Source organism: Ictalurus furcatus, chromosome 1 (assembly GCF_023375685.1).
Source record: "Ictalurus furcatus strain D&B chromosome 1, Billie_1.0, whole genome shotgun sequence".
Taxonomy (NCBI): Eukaryota; Metazoa; Chordata; class Actinopteri; order Siluriformes; family Ictaluridae; genus Ictalurus; species Ictalurus furcatus.
Window position 1 is genome coordinate 38,116,150 of NC_071255.1, and position 23,623 is coordinate 38,139,772.

General features: G+C 41.2%; 1 protein-coding gene across 1 annotated transcript; it reads right to left on the reverse strand.

Moving 5' to 3' along the window:
• Positions 1-193: 193 nt before the first annotated feature.
• Positions 194-21,566, reverse strand: LOC128615437 (NLR family CARD domain-containing protein 3-like). The gene is made up of 11 exons (XM_053637528.1): positions 21,527-21,566; positions 21,192-21,273; positions 20,743-20,859; positions 20,524-20,581; positions 19,662-19,866; positions 17,685-19,449; positions 17,041-17,214; positions 13,036-13,209; positions 12,735-12,911; positions 1,937-2,003; positions 194-250 (listed from the first exon to the last, which is right to left on the reverse strand). Exons 2-10 carry the CDS (start codon positions 21,242-21,244, stop codon positions 1,937-1,939), a joined length of 2,790 nt encoding a protein of 929 aa, XP_053493503.1. The 5' UTR covers positions 21,245-21,273; positions 21,527-21,566; the 3' UTR covers positions 194-250.
• Positions 21,567-23,623: the final 2,057 nt, after the last annotated feature.

The following is a 23,623-nucleotide window of genomic DNA, read 5'->3' on the forward strand; positions in this document are numbered from 1 at the left end:
TACACGCGCGCGCGCGCGCGCACACACACACTCAGAAAAACACTGCAGCACACATGTTTACTTCACTCCAACATAAATGAACTGTTCTTCATCTAGTGTAGATTCATAATATTACAATACTATAGTTTAGATTTAGATACTTACGGTGTTTTTTTCTGGATCTGTTTATAGTCTGCTCAGCTCTAAACTGAGTTTTGCTTTTACTTCAACTGGTTTGACTGGTTATTCAACAGAGCACAAATGAAGAGTTCTGAAGAGTTTTTAAGGGGGGGGGGGGGGTGGTGAAATAAAAAACAACAGACACACATAGAAAAACACTCTTGTTAATGTCAATGTTAACCAACAATAATATAATTTATATTTACACATCCTCAGATACAAAAGGCTTTTATATAAGGTTATAAAAGTTTAAAATCTGTGGTTTAGTTTACTTTACTCCTCATGATGGTACACTTACGTGAATTTTATGTGATTGTCAAGTATTGTCTAAATTATTTAGAGTTTATCTATTTGTGTCTGTGAGTACTTAATGTGTGTGTCAGAAAGTAACAACAACTACACACACACACACACACACACACACACACATACACACACACCAACAACACATTCAGTAGTGTCAGAAAGATCCAAAACCTTCATACACTCATCAACTACACACTCAATCAGGTATTTTCATGAACAATGACGCAGTTGAATTTAGTTGCATGTAAAATACTTAATAAATATTGGAATAGTCAGGAAGGAGCAAAGTATTTTTTAAAAGAAAACAAGCTAAGGTCAAACAATTGTGGAAACAACATGTGTAAGGAAAACTGGATCAACTGACAACTAGTTTTGCTGAAAAATACAGCTGTTGTCCACTTCACAGCACTTCACACCAGAGGACTATACAGGAGAGTTGAAAGTGGAGTTATTGCGACTCTTGCCAAAGAAGATGCTAAAGAAAACGACAATCCTGTCTGCATTTACTACAACACAGAGAGCAGAGAAGTTCCATACTTGGAACAAAAGATCCCAACAGTGTCAGGAAAACTAGTTATTACCCACTAGCAAATATCCTCACCCATGTACAGTCCCCTCCATAACTATTGGAACAGCAAGGCCAATTCATTTGTAGCCTAAAGACATTTGGGTTTAAGATCACAATATGAATATGAGAAGATAGTTTAGAATGTATGCTTTGATTTCCTGCTACTTAAATATACATGTGTTAAACAACATAGAACATAGCACATTTTGTATCAGACCACCCAATTTGTAGGTGAGCAAAATATTGGAACGTGTGACTGACAGGTGTTTCTTATTAACAAGATATGTCCTGTTAGATCACCTGTTTAAACAGTACATAACTCTGAACATCTACTTTTGGTTTTAGCCTTTGGTTTCCCCTGTGAAGACTGCAGTTGTTGCTAAAATGGCTAACATGAAGATCAGAGAGCTGTATATGGGAGAAAAGCAAAGCATTTTAAGCTGAGAAAAGAAGAACAATCAGTGGCATTGCACAAACATTTGGCTTAGCCAATACAACAATTTGGAATGTCCTGAAAATGAAAAAAAAAATGTTGGTGTACTGACCAACAGACACCAAATGGGTCGACCAAGGAAAGATCAACAGCTGATGACAGAAACATTGTGAGAGCTGTGAAGGAAAACCCAACACAACAGTCAGTGACATCACCAACAACCTCCACAGAGCAGGGGTGAAGCTATCACAATCCACCATTCGAAGGAGACTTTAAGAGCAGGAACATAGAGGCCATACCACAAGGTGCAGACCACTCATCAGCAGTAAGAATCGGAAAGCCAGGTTGGAATTCGCAAAGAAATACAGAAATGAGTCATAAAAGTTCTGGAACCGAGATTAACCTCTAAAAAGTGATGGAAAGGCCAAAGTGTGGAGAAAGGAAATATCTGCTCATGATCCAAAACATACCTAATTTCTGGCACAGCTTGAACCTTCTGATCCTCCATGTGTACACATTTTGATGCAATTATGTACCCTAGGAATGAGACAGAAGGCATGGAATAGATCATTCTTTGCTTTGACATAGAGCTTGTGTTACAAAAATTTAATTAACACCGAACTCATGTGACCTACAGGCTGTGTATATTAGGATGTCATCAATGTGCGCTACTATATACCTGTGGAGCATGTCATAGAGTACTTCATTGACAAAGGACTGAAACACAGCTGGGGCTGTGGAACAGAGCCCTGGAACTGAGGAGAAGGCCGTATTCCATTCGTTCCCCCTCCTGAATATGCACTAAGTTGTACATGCTCCTCAGGACAAGTTTGGAATAATCAGGCTCCATGCAATCATTTCAGTTCATGATAATTGATAGAAGGTTGCAGTCCTCCATCCTTCCTCTCCACAAAGAAAAATCTCTTTGGCTGGAGATTGGATGGGTAAATGAACCCTTGCCTTCGGGCCTCTTGAATGTATTCATTCATAGTGGCAGTTTCTTTGTTGGATAAAGGAAAATGTAAAAATGTGGCAAAAAGGACCCTGGTATCAGGTTTATTGAACAATCCCATGGTCGATGGGGAGGTAGCTTGGTGGCATCCTTCTTGCTAAAGACTTCTGCTAGATGCTGTTATTCTGGTAGCACATGATCCAGTCTCTTACATTGCAGGCCTTCTTAAAGATTTACAGTCTGAGCAGTTGGGTGACCAGCTGATTATCTCCCCTCTAAATCAGCTTATGAACAGATCATGCTTCTAGAGTCAGCCCTGACAGGAAAACTACTCTGGTCCTGATCTGGCCCAAAACTTTTCCCAATATCTGTAACAAATCTGGCAAACAGATTCAGCCTGGCTTATTTTTGCAGAATGGGCCAAAACCCATACAGATACATTCTGTACATCTGATGTGAATTTAAGGCCAAACCTGACCCAGCTCAGCCTTGAATTTTCTTATATTCAGCCCAAATTAAGGACAGACCCATGACCCATTTTCACATGTGGTCCAAATGTGGCACAGAATTGGTTACAGTTCTGCCATGTGTATATAAAAATACAAAAAAGGCTAACAGCCTTTTATATACACATTTTTATGTGTATATAAAAATACAAAAAAGGCTAACAGTTGATACACATTCTGAAAGATTATATTTTTAGATGTTATTGCCATAAAATGTTTTTGACAACAAGCTTAAACATACAGTAATATTGATAATATTTTTTTAAATTATTATTATTATTTATATTTTACCAATAAAAGTAATAATTCCTCTCTGAGCCAGCAGGGTGTGCTAAAAACTGAGAGCAGCATATAAGGAGCTGCTTGAAGTGATTACTCGCTGGATGAGCTTTCTTCTCCCCAGTGAAAGTAAATCCCTCACACTGCAGAAAACTCCCCTTTCTTCCAGAAGTGCATCACAAAATATCACGCTTCTTTGGGAAAACCATGCATAAGCCATATTTATAACCCCGTGAGGTCGGATTATATGGCCATCGTGGGGAATGAACGACATGGCTATTTAACTATGCTGAATGTGGAGGAGGCGCTTGTGAACTACCTCTCTCCATTGACGACAGGTAATTTAGGGTGGCCGGCTTTACCATCCAAGCCATGTAAGGCCACCGCGGCTTTGGGGGGCAAGGCCTATGTGGCAGTGGGTCTTGCTTGTGGGTCACTGCAGACAATGACAGTGTTGCAGACCTAGCAAGCAGACCTGCTGAGTGACCTCGAAATACGGCAGCATTCAGCTAGTTCCTTCCCTGTTGTGCTGAGTTCATGCGGGCATCCATGAGTAGATTCTGGGCCAGCACTAGTGCAAAGGAGACACAGAAGGTGAGTGTGGTGGCCCGCCTCCCCCACAACAGCCAGGGGAACCAGGCGGCCACAGTCACAGCCTGCAACTAGGCATGATCTGAGAATGGTCATAAAGGCCAAGCAGACAAAGGAGGAGTGGTCCTGAGGGGCAGTGGATGGACATTTCAGGGGACACGAGGTTGTTAGGGCAGTTAGCCCCCTAGCCAAGGCTGTCACAAGTATTCAGTGTTCTCTGGTCAGTGAGCTATCACAGGGCAACGAAAATCTGATTTTTTCCCTAAAATAGAATGTGGAAAAGTTAATGTCATTAAAAGACCATCTGGCAGTGTGGAAACTACTGCCAAATGTGTCTCCATGGGTTCTGGCTACTGTAGAAAGGGTTACCAGTTCCAGTTCGACTCCCTCCCGGTTCAGAAGTGTGCTCACCAGCGCACGGTGGCTTAGTGGTTAGCACGTTTGCCTCACACCTCCAGGGTTGGGGGTTCGATTTCCACTGCAGTCCTGTGTGTGTGGAGTGTGCATGTTCTCCCCATGCTGTGGGGGTTTCCTCCGGGTACTCCGGTTTCCTCCCCCAGTCCAAAGACATGCATGGTAGGCAGATTGGCATGTCCAAAGTGTCCATAGTGTGTGAATGTGTGTGCACGGAAGGAGCCTCCCCTGGTGCACCCTGAACAATATTCAGTATCATACTTCTGAGCAGCTAATCCTTCCATCATGATGTTTCCACTATGAAGTGGAACCTCGACACGAAAAGAAGAAGTGTGCTCACCAAAGTATTCAGCACAGAGTAGAGCCTGAAGTTAGCACAGGAAGTAAGACAAAGGGACCATAGAACATCTACCCTGTTCTATGAGGGAGGTTTTTAACATTTACATTTAGCAGACACGTTTATTCAAAGCTTACAAATGAGGAAATACAAGCAAAGCGATATATATCAAGCGGAGAACAATACAAGTAGTGCTACCATACAAGATCTTTTAATTGAGTTCTAGAAAAGCAAAGTGTGCAAAGTAGAGGTGTAAGTGCCAGAGTAGGTATTTTTTTTTTTGTTTAGGATAATGTGGGTTTGGAATTTTAGGTGTTAGTTAGGTGTTCACAGAAGAGGTGGGTCTTTGGCTGTTTTTTAAAGTGACAGATTCTGCTGTCTGGATTGAGGTTGGAAATTTATTCCACCAATGAGGGACAGTTAGTGTGAAGGTTCTCAAAAGGGACCTTGAGCCACACTGAGTAGGCACTACTAAGCATCGGTCATTAATTGATCGCAGATTGCAGGAGGGAACATAAGCCTCAAGGAGAGTGTTCAGGTAGGGCAGTCCTGTTCCAGACAAGGTTTTGTACGTGAGCATCAAGGCCTTGAATTTGATACGGGCAGCTACAAGAAGCCAGTGGAGGAATATGAAGAAGGGTGTGTCATGGGTTCTTTTAGGCTGGTTGAAAACAAGAGGTGTTGCTGCATTCTGAATCATCTGAAGGGGTTTGATGGAGCTGGCTGGGAGGTCTGAGAGTAGTGCATTGCAGTAGTCCAGTTTTGATATGACAAGAACCTGGACTAGTAGTTGTGTAGCCTTTTCGGTTAGATAGGATCTGATTTTCTGGATGTTGTACAGAATGAACCTACAGTACCGTGCAGTTGTTGATATGTGGTCTGTAAAGTTCAAGCCGTCATCAAAAATCACCCCAAGGGACCTGGCTTTCCTGATTGCCTTGAGTGTAGTTCAGCCGAGCTGTACAGTGAGGTTGTGGTTGATTGAGGGGCAGGCTGGGATGAAGAGAAGCTCAGATTTTGCCAAGTTGAGCTTAAGGTGGTGTTCCCTCATCCAGTCTGAGATGTCAGACAGGCAAGCAGAGATTTGTGCAGAAACAGATGGATCATCCGGCTGGAGGGACAGATATAGCTGGGTGTCATCAGCATAGCAATGATATGAGAAGCCATGAGACTCAATAACCTGCCCTAGAGATGTAGTATAAATAGAAACGAGCAGTGGACCCAGAACTGACCCCTGAGGAACTCCAGTTGTGAGTTGCTGAGTTTCAAAAATACCTCCCCTCCACAATACCTTGAAGGATCTGTCTGAGAGATAGGATTCCACCAGCACAGAGCTGTTCCAGTGATGCCTAGGCTGGAGAGAGTTGACAGGAGGATCTGATGATTCAGAGAGTCGAAAGCAGCAGAGAGGTCGATTACAGCCATTATTTCCTGTTCTGCAAAAAAGAGGGGAGTATGCTGCCAATTTTAGATCTGCATCATCTGAACTGTACTCTTTGGACATACAGTTTCAAGATGTTGAGGCCCAAACTTATCATTCCACAGATTCAGTTTGAGGACTGGTTCTTGATGATCGATCTAAAAGATGCATATTTCCAAATAGAAATATTGCCCATTCACAGGAAGTTCCTGAGGTTTGCATTTGGAGGCAACACATACGAATATTGGGTTCTTCCCTTCGGGCTAGCTTTATCCCCTCACGCCTTCACAAAGTGCATGGATGGGCGGCCATGGCTCAGGTGGTAGAGCGGGTTGTCCAGTAATGGTAGTGTTGGTGATTCGATTACCGGCCCACATGACTCCACATACCGAAGTATCCTTGGGCAAGACACTGAACCCCAAGTTGCTCCCGATGGCAAGCTAGCGCCTTGCATGGCAGCTCTGTTACCATTGGTGTGTGAGTGTGTGTGTGAATGGGTGAATGAGACACAGTGTAAAGTGCTTTGGATATAAGTGCTATATAAGTGTGCCATTTACCATTTATGTCAATCTAGCTCAAATACAACTCAACTCTAGGGCATCTGTGTACTAAACTGCTTGGATGTCTGATTATTCTAGCACGATCCGGAGAACTGGCGATTCAACATCAAGATGTTGTTCTTGCCCACATGAAGAACTTGGGGCTCAGGTTGAATCTCAGAAAAGTGTACATTCTTCAGTGCAGAGGACAGCTTTTCTAGAGGTTATAAGGATTCTACTACAATGAGGGGGTTTCCATTCCCAACATGCATAGTGTCAATCCTATCACAGTGAGCAAGATAAAGCTGGATCTTTGCATCCCCTCCAGTCTCTACGAGAGACTGTTGGGGCTTATGGCAGCAGCAGCCAATGTCATACCATTGGGCGTATTACACAGGAGACTGTTTCAGTGGTGGCTGAGAAGTTGGGGGTTTCGTCTGAGGACAAAGCCTCTCAGAGTAAACAGTGTCAAGCAGCAATGTCTATGTGCTCGTGTGCTCGCTCTATGTGTGGAGGTGTCCCCGTTTTCTAGCCTTGGGTCACACTCTAGTGGTGTCTCCCAATCGCAAGACGGTAATAACAGACACCTCCCTCATGGGCTGGGGTGCAGTCTAAGTTGGCTGTCCAGCTCACAGTCTCTTGAGCGCCCCTCATCTGGAGTGGCCTATAAATTGCCTAGAAATGCTGGCCATATTTCTAGCACTGAAATTCTTTCTTCCTTAATTAAAAGGTCAACATGTGTTAGTTGTTATAGGCAACACAGCGGTGGTCTCACATATAAACCACCTGGGAGGATTATGTTTGCACTGTTCAGGCAGGTTCAGCTAATTCTTCTCTGGGCAGAGGGAAGGTTTTTGTCCGTGAGAGCAATGTACATTCTGGGCAACTTGAATGTTGGGCAGACATCCTGTTGAGGCAGGGGCTGAGGCCAAGGGATTAGTGGCTCCATCAACAAGAGTCCATATGGAGGATGTTCGGCCAAGCAGAAGTGGATGTGCTAGACAACACACTGCCCGCTGTGGTTTGCCCTTGCTCCTCCTGCACCGTTAGGGCTGGACACCATGGTGCACATGTGGCCAAGGTCACATATATATGCTTTCCCCCCCCCCCCGATAGCTCTGCTCCCACAAGTTCTAGCAAGAGTTCACCAAGACTGTCTATGTCTGCTCTAGTAGCACCTTAATGGCCAGCTCAAATGTGGTTCTCAGAGATAATATCCCTGATAGATGGCACTCCTTGGGGGATTCCCATCTACTGTCAAGGCTGATTTATAACCCTCGGCTAGAACTATGGAAACTGCAGATCTGGCCCCTGAGGGGCACCAGCTCATAGAAGCTGGTCTCAAAACTGAGGTTGTAGAGACCACGTTGAATGCTAGAGCACCATCCACAAGGAAATTGTATGTGCTCAAGTGGCAACTTTTTATGTCCATGGTGTGAGAAATGTCAGCTAGACCCAGTGAACTGCTCAATAGCTACCATACTGGAATTCTTACAGGGACGTTTCTCAGCAGGGTGGTCTCAGGGTCTATGTGGCCACCATTTCAGCCAGCCACACCCCTATTGAAAGAGCCTCTGTGGGGCAACATCCTCTAACTTTGAGGTTTATGCATGGTGTCAGGTGGCTGAGGCCCAACTACAGACCACGCATACCTTCCTGGGACCTTTCTGTGGTTTTGAAAGGTCTGTCAGGTGCCCCATTTGAGCCCTTAGATTCAGCTTCTGAGAGGCTTCTGACTCTAAAGATAGCTCTCCTGCTGGCCCTGACATCTCTCAAGCGAGTAGGTGATCTACAAGCTCTCTCTGGTCTAATCTGAACGACAGAGCCGAACAACCATTGAGGCTGTCCAAGGTTAGTTTTATTTCTTTTAGATTAATTAAATTTATTTCAGACATTGGTCTGTCGTGCAGCATCGCAAATTGAAAGTTATTTCTAGCATTTTATAAAATAAAACACCTTGAAAATGATTTTTTTTAAATGCCCCTAAAACATATTTAAAGAATAAAATAAAGCCCTTTTAATGGCTTTTTGAAGAAGTACATACCCAATTTTATTTTGAATTATTGTTGATAAAACACCAAACTAATTAGGCAGAAATAGTCATTTTATATCAAATAATTTATTTTTGAAACAGTATCTCAGAGCTTCATCAAATGTGTCCACCTTGTGGTGTGGTATATAATAAATTCACATAAACTCACCAAACCAAATTTAATTCTCCAGCTTCCTATGAAATATATATATATATATATATATATATATATATATATATATATATATATATATATATATATATATATAAAATACCTAGCTCATTTGATAATTGTGAATGGTTTATGTGTATAAAAAAAAAAGTATAAAGGCCCAAACATGTGGCCACTGCATGGTTCATTGCATGTTAGATATGTTACCTTTAAAGGTGTGTACAAGGCTGTCAAGCTGCCATTCAGTTAACTTATCTGTTACAAAACTGTCCATCAGTACCAGCAACAATCTCAGTCACAGATCTAGTATGACATTTCAGATTATGTCAATTAGAATTTCACAAAAATGTGCTGAGTTTTTACAAGGACTTAACACGTTTTTATTTTTGACCAGGTGACATTAGCTATCAGTTTACAGTACCCCAAACAACGCAGAATTATGACCCAGCACAATCAACCCAACAATGTGTTTGCAGAAACAACCCAGCACTTTTTTGAGTGTAGGTATTACTCCTTTTTTGAGTATAGTATATCTCTAATATACAACAACAACTATTATTATTATTATTATTATTATTATTATTATTTCTCTCTCTCTCTGTAGTCATATCATCTTCCGATGGGCTTGGCCACACAGAAAGGCAGAAAGCTTCCAGCAGCGACTCAGGAAACAAGCCAAGCCTGTATACTTACAGTCCCACGATGAGACAACACACATAATACACACACACACACACACACACACACACACACACACTGTAACGGTCACACACACGGTCACTGTAAATTGACCGTGTATATACTGCTATATTGAATAAAATAAATGTTTGAATGATTAAATGACCTATGACATTTCTGAGTGTATAAAGTCTCTATATATAATGTTTTGTGTCAAAAAGATTTCTTTTCTTTTCTTTTTTTTCTTTTTTTTTTTACACAGAACTGAAGATTATTAGTCTGAAAATCATTTTTTTGGGGAAAAAAAGGCAGCCATCTTGATCATGTGCAGGAGATTTCCTGTCTTCTCCCCATCTTCTTTACTCTGCTTCATGAAGGGTCGTATGTACTAAATCTTCCAGTAACGCAGCTCAGCCATTGCAGCTTGTCAGCTACCACAGACACACACTAACTCTTCTTGGTTGGTCAATTTATGGATTGGTTTTTGGATCACTTTCTTGCAAGTCATTAATATCAAAGATTGAGTTTTACAAAATCTTCATTAAATTAAGCGGCAGCTTCCGGTATTTTTTCGGTAATGTGTATACAACACTTGTGAAGTACTGTATGTCTGATCATGTGCCCTTCTTTTCCCTCCTCGGCAACACACACACACTAGCAGCAGCCTACACACCACCAAATCTACCGGTGATACCATCATCAGTCCTTAATAGTTAGGGGGCATGACAGGACCATGGCATATTGCAGACAATCTCACAAGCCTGGTGGGTGTAAGTGAAATAAATAAGTTGTATGATACGGTCCGGCCATAGCATCAACTTGCCCAGAGATCTTGGAGAACTCTACACCTTGGCCAATCTAACACTGGACAATTTACCGAACAGTTTAGCTCACCTTACTGAGACCATCCCACACAGTTCCTGCAGGTAAGACACCTTTACACAGGTCATGTATAGATGTGTAGAGACTTTTTCACAGTCAGTTTTAACTCTTCTAGCTGTGGATTAGTGATTAAAGAAGATTAAAGATTAAAGCTGCCCTCTTCCTCATGACTGTCACCCACATTCACACTTACTCTTACTAATAGAAAACATTCTCCTGACCATCTGTCCGAGTATTGGGAACTGATCACTTCAGAAAAGTGGCTAGAGCTGATCTTGTGCTTATCACTCACACACACACACACACACACACACACACACACACACACACACACACACACGTTATACTGGAGGTACAACAAGAGTTTATTTATTGCTGATAAATGTAACAGTAGAAGTTTCATTACTGTTCAGTTTGTGTATTTAAGCTACATTATACTGGATTACTCATAAACAATCTAATATGTAGGTTTAGGTTATTTATCTCAGCTGCTTCATATTTACAGTCCTGACATTTCATCATCTAATGAACCAAACCAAAGCATTGTAGAAGCAAAATCTTCTACAATGAAGATTTTGCTTCATTGTAGCATTGCTTCATTTGTTCTGTTCATGAGCGAACAGAACCTGGTTGATCATAACGTCAGCTTTAAGCATGAGCAGAACCTGGCTGGTCGTGACCTCAGCTTCAGGCATGAGCAGAACCTGTTTGGTTGTGACGTCAGTTTCAGGCATGAGCAGAACCTGGTTGGTCGTGATGTCGGTTTCAGGCATGAGCAGAACCTGGTTGGTCATGTCAACAGACTCTGGTATGAGCATAACTTGGTTGGTCGTGATGTCGGTTTCAGGCATGAGGAGATCTTGGTTGGTCATATCAACAAACTCTGGCATGAGCCGAACCTTGTTGGTCGTGACATCGGTTTCAGGCATAGGGACCACTTGGTTGGTCGTGTCAACAGAATCTGGCGTGAGCATAACTTGGTTGGTCATGACGTCGGTTTCAGGCGTGAGGACTTCACTGTTCATGTCAGCAGACTTGGGCATGAGCAGAACCTGCCAAAATGCACTTTCTTGTTGTTTACCGTCTGTTTCAGACGTGAGCAGAACCTGGTTGGTCGTGACGTTGGTTTCAGGTGTGAGGACTTGGTTGGTCATGTCAACAGACTCTGGCTTGAGCATAACTTGGTTGGTCATGACATCGGTTTCAGGCATGAGCAGAAACTGGTCGTCTGTATCAGCAGACTCGGGTGTGATCAGAACTTGGTTGTTCATGACATCAGCTTCAGACATGAGCAGAACCTGGTTGGTCATGACGTCGGCTTCGACCTGGGACAGGAACTTGGCATGCACAGAACTTGGGTTGGCCTGGCCATCTCTTCGACCGGGGACAGAAACTTGACTTGAGCAGAGCTTGGGTTGGCCGTCTCTTTGACCTGGGACAGGAACTTGGCATGAGCAGAGCTTGGGTTGGCCGTCTCTTTGACCTGGGACAGGAACTTGGCATGAGCAGAGCTTGGTTTGGTCGTCTCTTTGACCTGGGACAGGAACTTGGCGTGGGCAGAGCTTGGGTTGGCCGTCTCTTCGACTTGGGACAGGAACTTGGTGTGAGCAGAGGTTGGGTTGGCCGTCTCCTCGATCTGGGACAGAAACTTGGCTTGGGAGGCCATCTGTTCGACCTCGGACAGAAACTTGGCTTGGGAGGCCATCTCTTCGACCTCAGACAAATACTTGGCTTGGGAGGCCGTCTCTTTGACCTCGGACAGAAACTTGGTGTGAGAGATTGCCTTGTCGACCTCAGACAGGAACGTGTCTTGGGAGGCCATCTCTTCGACCTAAGACAGAAACTTGGCATGAGAGGCCGTCTCTTTGACCTCGGACAGGAACTTGGGTTGAGAGGCTATCTCTTCGACCTTGTACATGAACTTGGCTTGGGAGGTCATCTCTTCGACCTTGGATAGGAACTTCGCTTGAGAGGTCACCTCGCTGACCTCTAGCAGGTACTTGACTTTATGCTGGAGCTCTGGAGATGAGGTCGCTACGTTGACCTACAGCTGGAGCTCGGCAGATGAGACCACCTCATAGGTCTCATGCTGGAACTCTTCGGAGGAGGTTGCCATGTTGACCTCTGACTGGAGCTCTACAGACAAGACCACATAATTGGTCATAGGCAGGAGCTTTGGGAAGGAGGTCACCCATAATAGGTGCTGAATGGCAAGTCAGGTTTATCTCTGGATCCTCCAGGACTGCCCAGGATTCTGATCTGCTGAACACCATCGCGAATAGTTCCACAAACTGAGTTACATTCTCAAGTCCCCAGCATCCCATGGCCACAAGACGCTGCGCCCACTGTCATGCTCGGCCAAAAAAACGGGACAACAGTAACCATAGCCATTGCTTCTCACCAGGCGAGAAGATAACTTGTGTGTGTGTGTGTGTGTGTGTGTGTGTGTTTCTGCCAATAACTCACTGTAGTTTCTCCAGTTTACAGTGTGGATCCTTCAGTAGATCAGAGAACAGCTTCACTCCTGATTCTGCTGGTTTATTGTGTTTCAGATTCAGTTCTCTCAGGTGTGATGAGGTGTTTGACCTCAGAGCTGAAACCAGAGCAGCACAACCTTCACCTGTAATACTGCAGAATTCCAGCCTGTCGAGAGATCAATAATTATAGATCTCTCTACATACACACACACACAAACACACACAAACACACACACACACACACACACACACACACACACGTGTCTGTTGTCTGTGTGTGATGATCTGACCTCAGTATCTCCAGTGTACAGTGTGGATTCTCCAGTCCAGCAGAGAGAAGCTTCACTCCTGAATCCTGCAGATAATTCTCACTCAGGTCCAGTTCTCTCAGTCTGGAGGAGTTTGATCTGAGAACTGAGGACAGAACTCTACAGCTTTCCTCTGTGAGATCACACCAACGCAGTCTGGTAGAGAAATGATGATATATCAGAACACTGACATCTGAATGTGTGTGTGTATGTCAGGTCTACATGTTCGTAAGAAAGATAAGAGGAAGAAGGTAATAATCCAGTCTGAAGCAGCAGGTATCTTTATTTATAGCACAGACTTTTATTCAGTGTGTTTTAGCAGCTTTGGGGAAAGGGTTTTTGGAGAACATTTACACTTGGACCCACAGTTCAATACCAATTTTTCCCCCAATTACAATGTTACATTTTTAAAATGTTAAATGGTAAACAAAATGTTATATAATATTGTGTCTATGGGGAACAAATGTAAAAAGTTGATTCTTCTTTGCTCTCTGACTTTTTTATTGAAAGTTACATTTAAGTAGTGACTCATGTCAAATAACAGTTTTCAGTTTCAGTGTAAATAAATATAAATGTTTATTTCTTGGATTAGCCTCCTTTACTCATCCCCTAAAGCCAGGGTTCAGACAAACGATATTTATTCGGATTATTTTGCTCTCGGATGTGGGTGTTGCCAAGGCTGTCCTCTGCTTTTTGCTGTCGCTATCGAGCCTGTGTCTATCACATTAAGATCTTCTCCCTTGTTTAAAGTAATAGTTAAATACGGTGTAGAATACAAATTGTCGCTATATGCTGATGATTTGTTATTGTATGTAACCGATCCTATTGCCTCTATGCCTGCTGTCTTGGGTGTTCTGGAGTCCTTCATTGTTATCTCTGGTTATAAATTAAATTTGGACAAAAGCGACTGTTTTCCCATCAATACTGCAGCATTTTCTCTCCAACAGTCAGATCTACTTTTTCGATTTAGTCAGTCAGGGTTTAAATACGTAGGTATCAACGTGACACGTTCTTTATCTAATCTTTTATCAGCTAACTTCACTCCCCTTATCTCAAAGGTTAAATCCAACATTCATAGTTGGGGTAACCTCCCCCTTTCTCTAATTGGCAGGATCAATGTTGTCAAAATGAATATATTACCGAAGTTTCTTTTCTTGTTCCAGCAAGTGCCTCTTTCTCTGCCAAAATCATTCTTTGATTCATTGGATAAGATAATTAGTACATTTATTTGGGGAGGGAAGCCACCAAGGGTTAGTAAATCTTTATTGCAGAAATGTAGACTTAGTGGAGGACTTGCATTACCCAATTTTCGATTCTATTACTGGGCAGCGCACATTCATAAACTCTGCTACTGGGTTAAATCTCCTGGATCTTCTTGGTCTAAATTGGAACTATCTTCTTGTAGGGAATCCTCTTTACCTGCTTTACTTTACTCCTCTCTACCTACAAAACTCTCCCTATATACTGATAATCAAGTTGTCCTCAACACACTTAAGACTTGGTATCAATTTAAATTTGTAGATGCATTCTATTTGGGTCCTTTAGTCAACAACCATCTATTTCCTCCATCGTGTTTGGACTCCACATTTTCAGTATGGTATGACAAGGGTATTAAACAAGTTAGAAATCTGTGTGCCGATGGTGTGTTTGATAGCTTTGCCAATCTGTCATCTACTTATGACCTCCCTGTGACGCATCTCTTTTGGTATTTTCAAATTCGGAATTTCGTTTCTAGATGTTTTCCTGATTTCCCCTCTGCGCCTCCTGAACAGGCTTGGGAAAGCTTGTTTTCAAACAATCCACATCAGAGAGGAATGATTTCTAGGATTTATATTTTATAGTGGCGCTAGGTAGGGAGGCGAGCACCAAAATTAGGAATGTGTGGGAAACGGAGTTAGGAGTACAGATAAGTGAGGAGTATTGGGAAAATGCTATAGGGAGGGTACAGTCTACCACATTTTGTGCTCGTCTTGGACTTATCCAGTTCAAAGTTTTACACAGAGACCATCTGTCCAAGTCGAGACTTTCTGTAATATATCCAGACGTAGAGGACGAGTGTGATAAATGCCATGGCTCCCCTGTCATCTTGGCCATAAGTTTTTTTTCATTGTTTTTGGTGTTTGTACTTTTAATTTTGTTTTCCTTTGTTAGTATAAAAAGAAAAAAAACTGTGAATGATTGCTGCGGTGTGTTACTTGGTTTGTTTTTTTCTTCTCAATTAAATATTTAGGAAATAGAAAAAAAAAAGAAATGTTCAGCAGGAATGTTCAGCAGAAATGTTCAGCAGGAAGGTTCAGCAGAAATGTTCAGCAGGAAGGTTCAGTAGGAATGAAACTGGAGATTGTTTGTTTGAGCTGAAATAAAAAAAAGGGAAAAAATTAATTTAAATGTTAAAGCTAAATATTAAATGAAATGGTTAAATGTAAATGTTAAATTTAAATTTTGTGATAATTACGACACTAAAGAGACATTTCTACTGACTGTGAAAAACACCAGAAGAAAGATGTCTAGGGTTCCTGCTCTCCTGCATGAACATGCCATAGACCTGCTGCAGGGAGACATGAGGACTGCAGATGTGTTCAGAGCAATAAACTGTAATATCTGTAATGTAAGATGCCTGAGACGGTGCTACAGGAAGGACAGCTGATCGTCATCACAGTGGAAAATTACATGTAAGCATGTGTCCCTCCAGACGTGATGGAGAACTTGCAGATGTCTTGGTGGAAGAGTGGAGGAACATCTCAAAGCAAGAACTGACCAATCTGGTGCAGTCCATGAAGATGAGATGCTCTGTAGTACTTAAAGCAGCTGGAGAACATCAAATACTGACTGTTCCTTCTGATATCCACCTCCACTTTATTCAGGGACTCATTATTCCATTTCTGTTCCTCAAACATCTGTGAAACTTCTTCAGTTTATGTCTCAGATGTTGAATGTTTTTATGTTAATACAAATATTTACACATGTTAAGAAATTTGTTGGAAATAAAAGCAGTTCAATGAGAGGATGTTTTCTCTTTTTGAATTCAGTTGAAAGTGAGATGAGTATATATATTTATCTATCTGTGCTAGTGATACACACGTTTCAAATGGTGTAAATCCCCATCACTTGAGAAGGTGACTCAGAGATCTACAACTATACTGTGGTGGACACTACAGTGATCCTGAACAGCTGCTCATTTATGTTTTACTGCAACTATTGATTCAGGATGTTTATTTGGGACTGTGATGTCATCACAAAACAGGAAATCCTGAAATTAGTCTCTGCTATGAAATTACAGACATACAAAAATACAGAAGTAGGTAAATGTAAAAGTAGCAGCTGTAGCAGTAGCTAGTCAGGTAGGCAGTGTAGCTACCGCTAATGTGCTGTGTACCTACTTTTCTACATCTGTACATCTGTAATTTCATAACAGAGAGGATTTTCAGGTCCCAAACAAGTATCCTGAACCCAAACAAAAAACCCTGCCACCTGTGGACTTGCTCTTTACACCGACTGCCTTGCTCCAAACCCAACACAGTATAGTGTAAACCTGGCAACCCTACTGCATCATGTTCATCATGTCCAATGAAGCACACTCTGATTTATTTCATTAACATTTAACATTTATACTTACTATTTAGTTTTATTATTTTGATTATGTATTTAGATTTGAGATTATGTTTAGATTTAAGATTTATATTCATATTTAATATTTAGCTTATTTATTGAGATTTAACATTTACATTTAATATTTATATTTAACAATTAGTTTTATATTTAACATTTACACTGAAACGTATTTGATATGACTCACTATCTAAATGTAACAGAACGGCCTCAAATGTTCAAAAAAGTCAGAGAGAAAAGAATATTTTTACATTTGTCTCCCCATATCTGTCAGCCCCTTGTTATACATCAGACTTGTTGATCTACATTTTAATATTATTAGGTTTATACTATAATAGTGACAATAAAATAAACACAATGTGAAAGTGATCATCTGACCTCAGTATCTCCAGTGTACAGTGTGGATTCTCCAGTCCAGCAGAGAGCAGCGTCACTCCTGAATCCTGCAGGTTATTCTTACTCAGGTCCAGTTCTCTCAGTCTGGAGGAGTTTGATCTGAGAACTGAGGACAGAACTCTACAGCTTTCCCCTGTGAGATTACACTCACACAGACTGGGAGAGAAATTATGATATATCAGAACACTGACATCGAGGATTGGAAGGAACAATGCTGTCAATACTTTCAATATTGATATTTTCTTTTAAAAAATGTGTTTATTTATTTTTATTAAAAACATTGTGACTTCTGCGATCTGCACACATGCAGTCAGAGGGAGATGCACAAATGAGAGAGAGAGGAAGAGATTAGAGTAATTATCTGATTAGAGTAATTACTGACGAGCATTATTCAGTCAGTTCACTCTTAATCTGTATGTAAAGAAAATGTATTAAACATAAAACAAAAATAACAATCTACTGTATGTAATGATGTTCTCTTCAATACGCTCCTTATTCTCTTTACATACAGATTAAGAGTGAACTGACTTAATGATGCTCGTCAGTAATTACTCTAATCAGTACCATTAGTGTTATATTAAAATAATAAACACTGCACTAATAAATTAAGAATAAAAGATACCTACACAGCTTTTCTGGAGGCTTTGACCACTGGCAGCAGCTTCAGAAGACATTCCTCTGAAGAGTCATATTTCCTCAAATTAAACTCATCCAGATCCTCTTCTGAGTTCAGCAACACAAACACCAGAGCTGACCACTGAGCAGGAGAGAGTCTGACTCCACTGAGACGACTGTTACCTCCTCTGTTCAGGTAACGTTGGACTTCCTGCACTAGAGAATGATCATTCAGTTCATTCAGACAGTGGAACAGATTGATGGATTTCTCTGGAGATGGATTCTCCCTGATCTTCTCCTTGATGTACTCGACTGTTTCCTGTTTGCTGTGAGAACTGATTCCTGTCTGGGGCAGTAGGTCTCGTAAGAGAGTCTGATTGGACTCCAGGGAGAGACCCAGAAGGAAGCGGAGGAACAGGTCCAGGTGTCCATTCTCACTCTGTAAGGCCTTGTCCACTGCACTCCTCAGGAAATCAGACATGTTTGACTTGGTGAAAAGATCAGACCAGGTTTTTTGTTTTGCAATCTTTTTGTTGATGAAGGAGAGAAATGCGTATAAAGCAGCCAGAAACTCCTGAACACTCAGATGTACAAAGCTGAACACCTTCCCCAGGTGAAGCCCAAACTCCTCTCTGAAGATTTGGGTACACACTCCTGAGTACACTGACACTTCTCTGACATCAATGCCACACTCTCTCAGGTCTTCCTCATAGAAGATCAGGTTTCCTTTCTCCAGCTGTTGGAAAGCCAGTTTTCCCAGTGCCAGGATACTCGCTCTGGTCTGCTGAGGATCAGGGTCACATTTCTGATGGTACTTTTGGTCCTTGTGTTTGATCTGAAAGATCAGGAAGCGTGTGAACATTTGAGTCAGAGTCTTGGGGATCTCTCCACTCTCTGCTTCACCCAACATTCTCTCTAGAACAGTGGCTGAGATCCAGCAGAAGACTGGGATGTGGCACATGATGTAGAGGCTTCTTGAAGACTTCATGTGTGAGATGATTTTATTGGCCAGGCTCTGATCACGGATCCTCTTCCTGAAGTACTCCTCTTTCTGAGGATCACTGAACCCTCGTACCTCTGTTACCTGGTCTACACATTCAGGAGGGATCTGATTGGCTGCTCCTGGTCGAGAGGTTATCCAGAGGAGAGCAGAGGGAAGCAGATTCCCCTTGATGAGGTTTGTCAGCAGCACATCCACTGAGGCTGACTTTGTCACATCACACAATCTCTCATTCTTCTGGAAATTTAGAGGAAGTCGACACTCATCCAGACCATCAAAGATGAACAGGACTTTGTTGATCTCACAGTCTATTAATCCTAATTCTTTTATTTCTGGGAAAAAGTGATGAAGAAGATCCATCATACTGAGATGTTTCTGCTTCATCAGATTCAGCTCTCTAAAGGGAAGTGGAAACATGAAGATGACGTCCTGATTTGCTTTTCCTTCAGTCCAGTCCAGAATGAACTTCTGCACAGAGACTGTTTTTCCAATTCCAGCAACTCCTTTAGTCAGCACTCTTCTGATGGACTTGTCTTTAAAGAGATCATTACATTTGATGGGTGTGTCCTGTGTTGCTGGTCTCCTGGACGCTGGCTCAATCTGTCTCACCTCATGTTCATTATTGACGTCTCCACTCCAACCCTCTGTGATGTAGAGATCTGTGTAGATCTCATTCAGAAGTGCTGAACTTCCAGGCTGTGAGATTCCTTCATTAATTCTTTTACATTTCTCTCTCAGTGTGGATTTGAGTTCTCGCTGGTGCACAGGGACGAGTTCTGATAAAAAGAAGAATAAAATGTAAACTCTATGATCATCTCTGTTGACTGTTGATATTTTCATAGCTGTGTATCATATGTAATGTCAGTACTGATCTGTTATTATATTGTGTTGATAAAAGCACATCATTATGATGAGATGTGTTTAATAAATTTAGAGCAGTTTCCTTCTTCTAAAGTTAAAGTGATGTTATAACCCCATGAGCTCTTACTGTTCTGCAGTGTGTTAGCGAGATCTGTGTGGTTCATGTTCTTCAGGAAGTGCAGTGTGATCTTCAGCACTCCCTCTCTGACACTGCTCTGATCCTCCTCCTCCTCCACCTCCCTCTCAGAGCATGCTGGGTAATCTGGACTCAGGAGCTTCTTAAATCTCTTCAGCTCATTCTTTAACAGACTGATGACTTTGTGCTCCAGCTCCTGATTAGAAACAGGAAGAAAAAATACAAAAACTCAATAATGTCACACGAGTGTGTGTTCATTATCAAATATAAAACTACATTTTGTCTGATTAATCATAAAGATTCTACACGCAGATGTAATAAATAAAAGTTCTGCACCAAATACAGCTTTGGGATTAGAATAGTGTATTCCAGGCCGATTCAATAGGTGGCATCCAGACAAACTGGTTTCAGCTGAGGACGTAGACGAGTAAATAAATGAAGGTGAGTGATTGAACATTTCTGTGTGTTTGAAACCAATGAGGAAAACACAATACACTCGTGTTCTCTCTTAGTGTTGCTCAGTATTTTGTTCTGTCACATTGCAGTGAGAGTGGAATAGGTGTAATGATTACTCACATCTCTGCAGCACACAGATAGAGATATTCATTACACTGCTGGGATTAGTACACACACACACACACACACACACACACACACACACACACACACACACATACACACACACACACACTCACACATTCACACACACACATACACACACACAAACTCACTCACACGCACTCACACACACACACACACACACACACACACACACATACACACACACACTCACACATTCACACACACACACATACACACACACAAACTCACTCTCACACACACACACACACACCTTGAATACGTCCTCCAAATGACTCTTCTCAGTGAATTTTGATTTATTCTTCTGCGGTCTATGAACAAACAAAACAGGTGTTAAAAGTTGAACAAGGACTATAAATCATATTCATAACTACAAACACAAACCAGTGAATACACAGATATTTGAGAGATGTTTGATTATGTGAGAGTGTGAGAGATAAAACACTGCACTCATACATTACACTGTACTCACCTCAGATCAGTAGCACAGTCTGTGTCTCTGAAGTGTATTGGATGATCCAATGAACCGTCACTCTTCATGGACACACAGCTGGGTTCAGGTGAGTCTGATCTCTTACCCTGAATCAGACTAAACACACACAACCACGGCATCATTATCACTGTTCTGTAGAAATACTGAATAATGAACCTGTAGTTAAAATCTGATGATATTCCTTATTAACAGTGATACGATTCTTTACCCTTCATACTTTATCCAGCTACAGGGACTTGGGGTTAGACGTGTTGCTCAGTAGCTTAATGTCACTAATCATCAGCTGGTTTTGAACATCTCGAGACAAAGCTGCTGAATTAAACTCTTCACTAGTCACTTTTCACAGATACACATCAGAGTCTGATCTGTTTAGTGCTGGTGAATGTGAGAACATTTCTGTTTTTCACCGAGTCACACCCTTCACTCACCTCTCATCTTTCTCCGTGTCCTGTTCCATAGACACACTCATTTTGGAGGTCATGTCTCTTCCTATAGATTACATCTGTCAACCTACACACACACACACACACACACACACACACACACACACAGTGTAAGTGATTTGGTGGTTTATTGTCTTACTCCAGTCCAACATGTGTGTGTTAAATCTAACTCTGTATCATCACACGGTTCACTTACAGTAAAATCAAGTCCTACAGTAAACTGTGTAAGTTACAACTTCAGTAAAAATCAACTGAACTGTTCTTCATCTAGTGTAGATTCATAACATTCACATATTATAGCTTTAGATTTAGATACTTACTGTGTTCTTCTCCTGAGAACCTTTTACAGTCCTCTTGTCATAAAATACTGTGATTTTCCCCTGTGAATGTTTAACTTCCTTTCATCACAAAAGGCAGTTTCACTTTTATTTAAACTGCAACTGGTTTAGTCCACAGGAGGAAGTGCAGGACACGCACGCACGCGCGCGCACACACACACACACACACACACACACAGTTTCTTTTTTTTTTTTAAATACCAACTCAAAAACATATACAAACACACACAGAATAATGAACATGTTCGTGCATGAGCCCAAATACTTTCAGTTTATATCTACAGCATATGGTGTTATGTGTCTACATACAGTATTTTGTGACAGTAAATATGTAATTTGTTCATTTATACACACACACAACATAGGGACATAAACACTCAACATTCACTTATCTCTAATTATAAACATTATAGACACATACACACAAAAATACCCATAAAATACACACACAGAGATGCACAGGTTAAGTGTTATAAAGTCAAACAAGTGCAGGAGGTGGTGTCAAGACACACACAGAGTTTAGCTCAACCCTAATCAAACACACCTGAACAAGCGAACCAAGGTCTTCAGGATTACTAGAAAATTACAGGCAGGTGAGTTTGGAGGTTGGAGCTAAACTGTAGATGTGAAGAACCCTGTGATAGATCATGCTTCACTGTTGCTGATATCAAATGTAGTAACATTTTAGACCTCATTGACAAGCATAAGTTACTGTATGTCATCATAACCATAATTACCGTAAAATACTGTTCATTTTTATTATTTGTTATGTTTATATTACATCTGTTCATTTCTCAAAACGCATGAATAAAGTAGGCTTTTCCCCAGATTTCTACTAGCCCTAGTTCTGTAACCAGTGGAATCTCAAACTAAATTTTTTTACAGCAGAATGCTACTATAGAGGACATAGTTGTGTGATAATTTCAGCTTCGTATCTGGTCCCCCACCAGAGATATATAACCCGAAATTGAGGGGAATTTTTTTTTAAAAAAAAGGCACTTTCTCACCCCCATAAAAAAGAGAAGTCTTAAACCTGATGTTCTGCATGCACACTATACTTACCCAGATACCCCCTAAAATTAAAACTGAGACTCGAACCCTTCCCGTTATAAATTGACCCTAAAAGTGGAACTGTGAGCAATCTTGAGCATTACATTAAAACTTACGTTCTTTGTCGAAGGAACAAGAATGTGCAAAATGTTTATATATGTACATGTACCTTATAATGTGTTCTCGAGATCAGTTTTCGATGGTTCCATCCTGAACTGAGATATTGAGGTTTGCGTAAACAGCTGTATAACCAAAATGTGCCGTAACACAAACATGGTGTAGGGGAAAACCACTCGCTGCTCCAATGACGATATCCAACGGCGTGGCAGAAGACTTCTTACATGTTACTGTCTTTCCTTTATGTGATATATCAACATTTTAATTAATAATCTCTCAACATTAAATATGATCCTCTTTTTACTTTATCTGACTCCAATTATGAATGATTCTAAGAGATATTAAAATTCATCCAATCATGCCAGAATAAATTCAAATGTAACAATTTATTAACCAGGTAATTTCAATAATAATTCTTAATCCAATTCAAAAGATAACAAGCAGTAATCAATAATATATAAACATCACATAAAACACAAGCAAGAGAATTAGAGATGTTTACCTGGAAATGAAACTACACACAGCAATTGTGCAGGAGATCTGTCTACAGATTCCCCAAATCTTTGGCCATCTCTCCCTAAATACCCAGATACTTATATTATATTTGGTATTTGGGCCCACAATTCAGGGGGTCAGTTGGCATTTGTCATTGCTTTGATGTCGGTGTAATGATGTACCTTATTTACAGTTGCAATCAAAATTATTCAACCCCCATTGCAAATCAGGTTTATTGTCAAAATTTACAGACTTTCAGCTGTTTGCAATGAACAAATCAAACAAAAGCAACTGAAATAGTTAAACACAACAAATGCTTCAAGTAGTTTCCCCAAATACTGAAACTGACATCCTCAGCGGAACAAGAAGGCAGAACTTGGTCAGCAGACTCTGGCGTGAGCAGAACTTGGTTGGCCA